Raw genomic sequence first — 12,317 nt, 5'->3', positions numbered from 1 at the left:
CTACTCTTAATACTGAATTAAATCTGGTATCATGAAGTTCCCATACTTCTTTCCATCAGTATATACATTTACATGAAGTATGAAAAAACTGTTTTGATAGTTGGGGGGTAATTTGTAATTAAGGTCTAAGGGATGACAACATCTCAAATGGAATTACTTTTATTTCTTCCAAACAGTAACCACAAGAGACATGTATATATATAATTTAAGTCATTCTGAAAGCATTTTATGAGTATTCATGTGTAGGAATCTTCATACCATATTTCACGAGCGAATACATTTATTCATAAATTATTTATTAAATTGTAAACTTTAGACTGAAATAATTTTAAAGTGATAGTACTATTTGGGGATTCTTTCTAATATGTTGAATTAGAGTGTGAATTATTAGTCGTTTTGAAAAACAGCAACTTCAGATATGACATGATGTTGGACAGCGCAAGAGTTTGAAAACTGGACAAAACCTTTGTAATATTTGCTGTTGATACACCTTATTTACCGGTATGTATTTTTGTATAGAAAATGGTATCACAACATACATGTCGGGGCTTAACCTTAATGTTGGCAGTTATCATAGCTTTGGTGTGATTTGTCATAAGTCGGGGGCTTTATTAATGGCAATTGTACCACTGGATAAAAATGGTTGCTGTTGGGGGGGGGGGGGGGGGGGGATGGTTGCGGGGGGGGGGGGGGGGGGGGGGGGGGGGGGGGGGGGGGGGGGGGGGGGGGGGGGGGGGGGGGGGGGAGTGGGGGGGGGGGGGGGGGGGGGGGGGTTGGTTAAGGGATAATGGGGGGGGGGGGGGGGGGGGGGGGGGGGGGGGGGGGGGGGGGGGGGGGGTTATTTGTTGCAAAAGTTACTAGTTTACAATCGTGTTTGAAGGCTTAAAATTGCCATTGGTGAGCATTTTGCCCATGGCAGAATAATATCAAAATAGCCTTGGGTAACAAATTCTTAAAGGGACAGACCCTAGTTTTTAAACAACTAAGGCATAATTTTCACCAAGACTCTTGTTTCAACCTGTAAAAATGGACACTAAGTTTGGTTTACAAACATGTAACAAATTTGGATACAACAGAGGGAAACAAGAATCTGTGACGTTGAAATACCCTTAAAAATAGACTAAAATGCAACTCCATAACGGTTACTTCTCAAGTTACTTCATGCGTTTTTTAAAATATGAAGAAAAAAATGCATTTTGTGGTACATGTATTAGGAACACCAGGATAACCAGAAACACTTCGGTTGTACAGAAATGGATAATCTAAACAAAATATAAGTAATGTTTGATTTCAGTGATCATAAACGGCTCTAACAGTGAAAAATATGCCTTTTTGTTTAAAAACTAGGTTTGTCCCTTTAAATTCGAGCACTGCATGATATTGGCATTTGAATGTCACCTGTCATTTAATACTGTATTGTGCAGATACATTTGAATGTCACTTGTCATTTAATAGTACTGTATTGTGTAGATACAGTTTTTGGTAGTTGCTGGTAGTATTGATGAGACTTATTAATTATAGGCACTAGTTTCATATTACCATCTGTTTCTCATAAAGAGATGTTATTTTTTATTGTGTATCATTTTGTTACTGGTGTGGTATGTTCAAATCATGATACTTTTATCTGATTGTGCATGTTAGTTCTGTTACGGTGTTTGCTCAATTATTCTTGTGCACTCATGTTGTTTATTAGTGAATTTTTCAGTTGTACAGTACATGTATTTAAAGACAAATGTTAGGATTAAAACATATATTGGTGTAGTATTATAATTTATACAAATGTAAATCAATTCCATGTACTGTTGCAGTAGCAAGATTAATTTAGATTGTCTATATAAGTAATATACAACGTATCATGTTATTTTGTTAATACCTATGTAGTTTAAACTAGGGTAAGACTAGAAGACTTTCAGATGGAATATTCCTAATCAAGACTAATATAGCAAAATGTGTGGTGTGTGAATTTGTGTGTATAATTGAATTATTGAACTAGTATCATATTTCTTCATCAAGATAGAATTATATTACTTACGTTCAACAAAGCTGTAAATACTGGCCCAAATCTAAATAAAAAATTACCTAAACAAAAGCCTGTACCTGATTGAAGTCTATTTACATGTACATGTGTGTATATCATTATCGTATCAAAACAGCAACTTAATAATAAAATTTATTATAAAACTACCCATAGGGAAGACAATTCTCATTATTACAAATACGAACTATCAAATTTTCAGTCTAGGAAAACGGCAATACTGTATAAAAGAGATTGTTTTACTCAATTTCAATACGTTAATACTAAAATCAACATTTTTTATCTATAATGTCTGCAATCTCAGTCTGGCTTAGCCGTTTTTATTGGTGGAATTGTCTGACTTGCCCTACATAAATAAAACATTATATGTGTGTTTGTGCATCAAGTTTTACTACTAATTATAATCAGTTCATTCAGCACTATACGTTATTCATGATCATCTGCGTATTAAAATTGTTTTTTTTTTTAAATAGTAAATTTAAAATGAACCTTAATATTAAGAACTTCTTCAATTCAGAATCTAAAGGGGCTTTCTGTTTGCCCCGTCCCAGTGCTTTATGGTCGTCTTTTTTCATTATAATTGATTTATTATATTTGTTGCCACCCCGCTACTACCGCCACTCCCATAAAACAATCCATATATTATCTCTGATGGGCCTGCTATTTAAATAGAAGTATATTTGTGATGTTTTAATGTTATCCATGCGTGTATGTTGACCTTGAGTAGGAATCATCTTTGTGTAAATTTAAGTACAAAACCATGAGTTTATGTATTGTCATTGAATTAATGTGATTGTATATCCCAGATAAATTATAAGTAATAAAAATATAAATGTTGAATGAATTTTTATTGTTAAATTAATTTAGTGCGAGACGTTCATATTGTATTCATTAGATCAGAATTATAGGCGTTCGTTGGAAGCAGTATTCATTAGATCAGAATTATAGGCGTTCGTTGGAAGCAGCATTCATTAGATCAGAATTATAGGAGTTCGTTGGAAGCGGCATTCATTAGATCAGAATTATAGGAGTTCGTTGGAAGCAGCATTCATTAGATCAGAATTATAGGAGTTCGTTGGAAGCAGTATTCATTAGATAAGTATTCATTAGTCAATAAGCTTCGTATGTAATATATTTTTAAGTTTATATCCCTTTATGGTGCGAGCACACTTAATGGGTGAATATGCGGGAGGTGAGGGGTGGCAGTGACCGATTCCCCACGCTACTGGAGTCGTGACACACCCTATTAGAGGTTGTCCTCTTCCCCCCCCCCCCCCCCCCCCCTTCCTCAAAATATGCTTATGGGCCTGATCTGTGATTACGGTAGTTCACGTTACTTTTAGGTTTTGTTCGTGTCGTGGTAAGAGAAAAAAAACCCACCTGCCGTAACATGGATTGTTCTGCCGATTAGCATTAAGGGGGCGTTTGCATGCATTTTTTCAAGATACTAAAGTTAAAAGTTAGTTTGCTTTGTTTAACGACACCACTAGAGCACATTGATTTATTAATCATCGGCTATTGGATGTCAAACATTCTGATATTCTTATAGAGGAAAACCGCTGCATTTTTTCATTACTAGCAAGGTATTTTTTTATATGCACCATCCCACAGACAGGATAGCACATATGGTTTCCAAGATGGCATAAACCCACATGATAGCACAGGACCTTTGTTACGAACACCGATAACACAAACCAAGAGTTTTGTCGTGGAGAGTTATCGGTCACTAGACCAATACTAACAGAATTCGACGTCTTTTGGGGAAGACGTACAAGAGATTTCATGGTGCTTTACCCGACGTTTTTAAGTATTTAGGCCGTGTGTATAGGTAGGGGACATTTGCCCCTCGCCTTTGAAATATCCTTTTTGTCTGTCTGCAGAATACCTTACTGGTATAGTCTCCGATTTTGTTTTCACTCTCCCAAGTTAGGTCCAACTGCAGGAGACTAGGTTTCATATACGTTCATCTGTCCGTCTATCCCACATATAGTTTTCCGGACCTCTTTTAGTTTTGCAATGCCTCAAAATATTGAGTTGAAATTTTGTATATAGCTTTATCGTGAACAACTACAGATCAAGTTTGACTTTCATGGGGATTTACCCATTTTGACAGTTATGGCCAGACCAAGTTTGACTTTCATGGGAATTTATTCAAGGAACATAACTGTCAAAAATGGAATTTATCTTTGTTTCACGGTTATGGCCTATGAATTTATGAAATAGAACATTTGAGGAGGCCGGTAGGGGCATGTATTGCTTTAGCAATGCTCTCAGAATGCTCGTAGTCCAGTTTGTATAACGGGTATGGTATACACCTAATATTATACAGGTGCGAAAATTAGGAACAATGTGCTTACCACCTAGTTGGATTTGTGCATCCTCAGAGTTAACCAATTGTGGATGGTGGGTAGGTTTGTGGGAGCAAGTAACCAATTGAAACGAATGCTTGTTTCATCTTTTTCATTCATGTTTAAAACTGCGATTCGACCGTGTCCACACAGACAGGCACGTTTTACTGAAGCACAGTAGATCAATATATTTAATATGGAATAGTCGATGATAATTAATCAGCGTGCTCTACTAGTGAACCCAAACAAACTGTTTGTCTTTACCTGGACCTAATTCATTAAGAGAGCTTTGTCAATTAGGTCCATGATAATTGTTTTCAAAAATTCGAAAGAAAAAAATGGAAACCTTTGTTTTTAATTATAATGGTCTTTGGAATAATAGAACTATAACTCTTTTTTTTTAATAAAAGAACTTGAAATATGAACCTTGAAAATATGCACACAGTACAATAGAGCTGTAGGAAAAAGGGTGGAAGTGTGGCCCGTCACTTCCAACGCCGTACACCTATGTGCGTAATATGTTGACAAAACGACAGTAACTTATAAACGTTGAGTGAGAAAGTTAAACGGGGAAAAGAGGGGGTGGGTGGGTGTTGTTTAAATCACGATAGTACATAAATCATCAGCTTTGGATGTTGAACATTTATTAATCTTGATATATCTTCAGACAGGTGTGCGGGCTCCAATGTCTGTAGAGGGGCATTGTTGTAGGTATTAAACGAAAATGCCCGACTCTAGATAACATTTATTCATATTGAGTATAATTTCTGCCGAATCACTAAGAATGTATCATAGATTCCAACTAATATTGTGGGTAGAATGATGGAAGTAAATGGTGAAAATGTTTTAGGCAATCTTATTTTACCCGAATATCTGTATCTTTTTTTCCCTGATTTAAGGATTGCCCAAGACCTGGGGGGTGGGCTCTTCCCCCACCCCCTGTCTCGTACGGTTATGTAGACTTCAGAGAAAACTCGCTACATGTTTTTCGTAGTAGAAGGGGATCTTTTATATGCACTTCCCACAGACAGGACAGCACATACCACTGCCTTTAAAATACTATACGTGGGCACTGGTTGGAACGTAATGTATTCGTAATGTAATCAGCTAATAACATCATATAATTATTTAACGTGTATTTATTTTTGGCACTTCCCAAATACAGCATACCGACCTCGGTGGTGTCGTGGTTAAATCATCGGACACAGGGCTGTTAGGTACTGGGTTCGCATCCCGGTACTAGCTCCCACCCAGAGCGAGTTTATACCGACTCCATGAGTAGGCGTAACACTTCTATGCCGACATCGAATTCTCTCTTACTATAAGCACTAACCCTCTGTCCTGGACAGACAGCCCAGATAGCTGAGGTGTGTGTGCAGGACAGCGTGTTTGAACCTTAAAATAAGTATAAACAACTCCTGTCCAGTGGACAGAGGAGCCGGCGCAAGTCGACACCTGCATCCATGACAGGCGTGCGCTACAACAGCTTGCTCTTTGTAATCCCTATGACCTGACCTGACCTAACATAACGTATAAACAACAAGTAAGCACTATATACCTTGGTGCACTGGTTAGAACTGGAAATATTGACATAGGTCTGCTAATGATTTGAGTGGAGAGTATTGTACGACCTGTCGCACAACAAGCGAGCGTTCTACCACTGAGCTATATCACTCTGTATTTCATCCGGACTATTCTGATACCGTGGATGCGTTTCAGTTCGGATTTCACGATGGGTAAGAATGGCCGCTACCTGGCGCAGGTGTGTATAGTTTAAATACCTCAGACGTTGTAACGTGATGTACTTTAGAGTGTGAACATGCACGTTGTTGTGCTAACACGTGCGATTAGTTCTTGTTTTCCTTTTAACTGATTAATAGAATGGTAGTTTAGTGTTCAGTTTAGCTAAACACGCTAGGCGGAAGTTGGTAAATTGGGTCATTACAGGTAAATATTACAGGTGTGACATGGACAGGATCAAATGGATCAAATCACTCTGTCGACGCTTGTAGAATTTTTTGTAAAGAGTTGGTATGAATTTAAGACTTAATAATATGTTCGACCCGTACCTCTCTATATATCAAAGGCTCTAAAGACAAACCCTAACCTATCCCTAAAACTACCCTAACCATTGAAAGGGGGGTACAGGTCGAACTCGTGCCTGTTTCTATACGAGTGTTAGCAATATTCAGTATAACTGTATTCAGTATAGTAACGTGTTACTTGACAATTCATCGAGTCCCTTTTGTTGCACAGTGACTGCATGCATAATATATCATATGTACATTCGAAATGGCTAAACAGGATACTTTGTATAGCAACCCCTACGCTACTGCAACCATCTGTCTATAACGTTCAATGTCATGTAACCACTTGCATGTTTTACCTTTATATCAAGACCACTTGACATTTTACTCGATTGGCAGTGTAGTGGTACAACCATCGAACTTAAGGTTGATATGTACAGGGTTCGCATCTCGGTATCGGTGTACCGACAGGGATCGATCCTAAACCGACCGCGCATCAATCGAGCGTTTTACCATTGGGCTCGTCCCACATGCGCCCCAAGTCCTAGGACTTGCATTCCTAGGTATATTCCGTCGGTGGGCCCATTGGGCTATTTCCCGCTCCAGCTAGTGCACCACGACTGGTATATCAAAGGCCGTAGTATGTGTTATCCAGTCTGTAGGATGATGCATATGAAAGATCCCTTGCTGCTAATCGAAAAGAGTAGCCCATGAAGTGGCGACAGCGGGTTTCGTCTCTCAATATCTGTGTGGTCCATAACCATATGTCCGACGCCAGATAACCGTTAATAAAATGTGTTGAGTGCGTCGTTAAATAAAACATTTCCTTTCTTCCTTCCTAGGTATATTAGACCTAGGCTAGGACCTACATTCCTAGAAGATTAAGTCTGGACAGGCAACTGTTCCTACGGATTTGCATTCCGTTTACACCGACTCCTATCTAGGGGGAGTTTTAACGGCTCAGTGGGGAGGTGTAAAGTTTTAATAGCGACTTAACAATTATCTCTCGCTAATCATCTACCCATAAACCCACTGTCCTGGAGAGATGACTCGGATAGCTCAGGTGGGTGTAGGCTCGGAATAGTATGTAGATATAAGCTCAAAAATATATTTAAACGGAATGAAAATGATATATGGTTGGCCTTTGTGCACAGGTTGAACTGCATGAAAATGAGGGGGATACGACTTATATCCACTTTTCAGCATTTTAATTTTTTTCCTTGCCTCAGTCGTATCTTGGAGACTCCCCACACAATGTAGAACAAATCTGAAATCTTGTTAAATAAATTTGTGACGTTTTCCGCTGTCATCCCTATCTTAATCAGGCACGGCGGAAGCAAGTAGACTTTTTTTTTGTGACCGCCTTAGATCGAGGGCGCAAAGCAATGTTTCTAGGGGGTTCGGGGTATGCTTCCCCGTAAAATTTTGAAAATTAGATGTCCTGAAATGTTTTTATTACCTCCCCCCCCCCCCCCCCCCCCCCCCCACACACACACACACGATCCGTCGTACCGGTTAGTTATTTTAGGCTAGATACGATCCTAGCTTCTCGTTTTCCTTTTGTAGTATGCCCCCAAAACATGCATACTTCATGCCCCATTTTCATTCCTGCTTATTTGTAACAACGATTGTCTTGAAGACGCGGACAGACAGACGAGGGTGGTGAGACTCCGCGGAAGGAGGTGAAGTCGGGAGTGAAGATGAAGCAGATTCCTCGACTGGTTGTGCCCTGGCTCAAGTCAGTCTTCAGAATCACCAGGAGACGCGTCCTGTCCGGGAGATGTCGAGGACACGCGTCATCCGGGTTATTGATAGCGGTCTTCGTGCTCTGTCTTTTGTGTAAGATTCTAATTAGACCCAAAACACACCGAATCTAGGTCTGGTGAGTCTGGCGAATCTGGCGCGTTCAAAATATAACGCATGGTGCATGTCGTCTGCCGCCAGGTCTGTAGTCCGCGCCAGCACAGACAGTCAGTGTGTTTTGTTACATTCGATTTAGTGCGGGTTTTGTTTTCCCCCCGACTAGTACCATACACGCCAGACCCAGCTTCGGTGTTAATTTTAGCCTTACTTTTGATTCTTTCATATTTATATATGGATCTCCTTTTGGTCCCGCCCGGAACACTGTTTATGGCTCTACTCATTTTGTTGGCAAATTATTCTATCAACAGTTAGACCAATATTCCATTTGGCACCCGTCCTTTCGTCACTCTCACCCCTCTACCTTTTTATGTCCCTCCCTCCGTTTACAAAATCCAGTATTTACCTCTGATGGTGATTTTGGTAATTCAGCGTTATATGTTACAATATCCAGTGACTGAAACTATGTTAAATGTAATGCTACAGTTTTAACTAACAAGATTGAGGGTGTCACACTTTGTTGATTCTACTGTCTGGCAAATACATACAATACGAAACGTAGTCACTATACTGTAGTCCTTCCCACAGGGAACGCCCTACAAGTTATTTATTTTTGAGCCGATTGTTTTCTAAGTTGTACACAAAATTGTATATTTTTGTGATTTGACTTTTCTTCTTACGTGAAACCAAACTGAAATTATCTACAGAAAAAAGTGTTGGGGGATGAGACGGACTATAGTGTTGTTGTTTTAACGTCTCAACTTTGTGAAGGTTGTTTTATTATTATTTCATTTTGTTCTCTTTTTAGTGAAGGGGTGTAAAGTGGGTCAATATATGGTATCAAACATTGACGTTGTCATAATTGCACATTATTTGGATTTTCAATAATTGCAATATTTTTTTTTTCAGATCATTTAGTTTTCAACATTGGAATGTGGTTTGGAAACCCGTCTGTAGTGAGTACTGATCAATACACGATTCTTATTACTTTCATATCTTAAATGTAGGGTTACATAACATTCGCCTTTCCGAGGCATCTGTTATATCAAGGACCGGCCTCTGTGGCGTCGTGGCAGGCCATCGGTCTACAGGCTGGTAGGTACTGGGTTCGGATCCCAGTCGAGGCATGGGATTTTTAATCCAGATACCGACTCCAAACCCTGAGTGAGTGCTCCGTAAGGCTCAGTGGGTAGGTGTAAACCACTTGCACCGACCAGTGATCCATAACTGGTTCAACAAAGGCCATGGTTTGTGCTATCCTGCCTGTGGGAAGCGCAAATAAAAGATCCCTTGCTGCCTGTCGTAAAAAGAGTAGCCTATGTGGCGACAGCGGGTTTCCTCTAAAAAAAGTGTCAGAATGACCATATGTTTGACGTCCAATAGCCGATGATAAGATAAAAAAATCAATGTGCTCTAGCGGCGTCGTTAAATAAAAACAAACTTTGTTATATCAAGCTTCTAACTGGTGGAATATTGTTGTAATTTTTCGATAATATAGTTACTAAAATTTACAAACTGTCTAAATATTGATTGTCGCGGCCATCTGTAACTTTAAAGACAGATGGCTTCATATTATCAGTTTATAAAACTAACGGCTCTTCCGACATGACAATGTTTCAAGGTACATAGTTCCCATTTCGTGTTGGATTAGAAATTGTAGAAATTAATGTGTTTAATATGTTACTAGTAACTACCCTTGACCAGTTAGATGAGTGTAAATTTCAGTTACTGAAGAAACTTTTTTTAAATTAAGACTTTAAAGTAGCTCCCTACTTATTCATATTGATAGTCGTATTCATTATTCATAGTAGTACAATGACAAAAAAGTTACTAATATTTATTTTCGCTTAGGTTCACTGGTGCAAGTACAAAGAGGTTCCTAGCTACCTTTTAAGAAAAGAACCTGATGAAATTACCTTAGTTACAGCATACTTCAACCTTGGAACTTTAAAGACTGGGAACAAGTTTTGGGACTACATTGCTCCATATAAATACAAACAGTGGATGAGACCTTTTGGAGTAATAGCCAATCGCATGGTTGTGTTCGTGGAAGATGACAGCATGGTAGAATATTTCAGAGAAATTAGATCGTGCTTTCCAGAAAACCACACCGAAATTATTAAAGTAACAAGATCGGAATTGTGGTCGTTTTCAGTTCTAGACAATGTGAGGAAGATTTATTCCAACTCGTCCTATCCTAAATTGTATCCTAACACTGTCAGTGCAGAATACACGTGCGTTTTGCATTCGAAATACGAGTTGTTACAGAGTGTCATCGACGCAGAGGTCTTCCACTCGCCGGCGTTGGCGTGGATTGACTCTGGATACTTCAAAAACTTGGACGGCATCACCACCGAACCGTTTAAACTGTTGGTTCCTTCGAAATTTAATACGAAAAAGGTTGGGTTTTCTCAGATCTGGCCGCGAGACCCTTACCTTTCTCCTTCAACTGTGATGACGAAACACGCGCTCTGGGTCTCCACGGGATTCATTCTGGGGCTGCCAAAAGTGTTGAAAAACTTCACACAGCAATACAGATCGAGCATGGAAGAGTTCTTAGACATGGGTCTTATGAACACGGACAAGCAAGTGATATACGCAATGTATTCTTCGACTCAGAAGTTTAAAAAATATGCCAAGATGATAAAACCGTACACCTGCCACCAGGGACAGCTGGGTCTGTATGGATCGGACACTCAGTATTATTGTTTAGGTTTTGTGTGTAAACACATGTGGGATAGGATCACTCCTTGATGTTAGTTTTAACAACTGTCCATTTGTTTATGCACTGTTTGTTATTTTTCACTTTTTACATTTAAGTCATTAACATTTGATACCGATTTTTCTGATGGTAGTTTTATTTTTATATGTTTAACAATATACAATAAATAAGCATTCCATATGATTCTATGTTTATAAATATGTTCTAAATTACATTGTGTTTCCAGCCTCGGTGAGATAATGTATCATTTATCAACCTTGAGGCTGGTAGATACTGGGTTCGCATCCTAGTACCGGATCCCACCCAGAGCGAGGTTTAACAGCTCTATGGGTAGGTATAAGACTACTACACCGACATATGTCTCATTAGCCACTAGTAACAAACCATCAACCTCTGTCCTGAATAGACCACCTAGGTAGCTGAAATGTGTGTTTAGTACAGCGTGCTTGAACCTTAATAGTATATAGTAACAAAAATCAAGTTACGGTGAACTAAACTGACATTGGACTGTTTGACATACAACTAGTGCTTGTACCCGTACTAGTGACATGGGCGGATCCATAATTGTACACAGGGGTGGTATATCAAAATTCTAAAAAGGACATGTTTGGGTTTGACGAAGGCAAAAGAGCTGAGCTCCCAAGAGGAGAAGGACCAGGGGGTTCCGGGGGCATATTGAAAAAAAAGTCACCGGTAGGAGGGTCCACACACACACACACACACACACACACACACACACACACACACACACACGCACACCGACCCTCCATTGGCCATGCGTTGTAATCTTCCTGTAGCACCGGTTACTATTACAAACAATAATCAAGAAAAGTCTGATCGCTGTTGTAATTAAACATATAGAGAGGGCCGTGTTTACGATGTTTCTTTGTAGTCACCAGTCCATTTTTTAACGCTGACGAGGTTGCAGCCAAATATTGTGTACATGTACAACGAAGCACTGTACATCACGGAAAATCAACTTTGATTAGGCATCATTGACATTGTAGTTTTAAAGGGACACATCCTAGTTTTTAAACACTAAGACAGGCCTCGGTGGCGTCTTGGTTAAGCCATCGTACATACGGCTAGTAGGTACAGGGTTCCCAGCCCGGTACCGGCTCCCACCCAGAGCGAGTTTTAACGACTCGATGGGTAGGTGTAAGGCCACTACACCACCTTCTTTCTCACGAACAACTAACCCACTGTCCTGGACAGACAGCCAAGATAACTGAGGTGTGTGCCCATGACAGCGTGCTTGAACCTTAATTAAAACAAAAACACGAACATAAGTTAAAATGAAATTAAAATAAACACTAAGGCATATT

General features: G+C 39.5%; 1 protein-coding gene across 1 annotated transcript; it reads left to right on the top strand.

The window, feature by feature from the left end:
* The first annotated feature begins 5,948 nt into the window (after positions 1 to 5,948).
* On the top strand, positions 5,949 to 12,072 carry LOC121375375. Its single transcript, XM_041502796.1, has 4 exons — positions 5,949 to 6,145; positions 8,050 to 8,249; positions 9,180 to 9,226; positions 10,122 to 12,072. Exons 1-4 carry the CDS (start codon positions 6,126 to 6,128, stop codon positions 11,022 to 11,024), a joined length of 1,170 nt encoding a protein of 389 aa, XP_041358730.1. The 5' UTR covers positions 5,949 to 6,125; the 3' UTR covers positions 11,025 to 12,072.
* The last annotated feature ends 245 nt before the right edge of the window (positions 12,073 to 12,317 follow it).

The sequence above is a fragment of the Gigantopelta aegis genome, chromosome 6 (genome assembly GCF_016097555.1).
Source record: "Gigantopelta aegis isolate Gae_Host chromosome 6, Gae_host_genome, whole genome shotgun sequence".
Lineage (NCBI taxonomy): Eukaryota > Metazoa > Mollusca > Gastropoda > Neomphalida > Peltospiridae > Gigantopelta > Gigantopelta aegis.
This window is presented reverse-complemented; position numbering and strand designations above follow the sequence as displayed.

Excerpts from the sequence above, each read along its gene's own strand:
- LOC121375375 (XM_041502796.1), top strand. The coding sequence starts at position 6,126 with ATGGCCGCTACCTGGCGCAG. Across the intron at positions 6,146-8,049 it reads ATGGCCGCTACCTGGCGCAG|ACGCGGACAGACAGACGAGG; the intron begins GTGTGTATAGTT and ends ATTGTCTTGAAG. Across the intron at positions 8,250-9,179 it reads CTTCGTGCTCTGTCTTTTGT|ATCATTTAGTTTTCAACATT; the intron begins GTAAGATTCTAA and ends TTTTTTTTTCAG.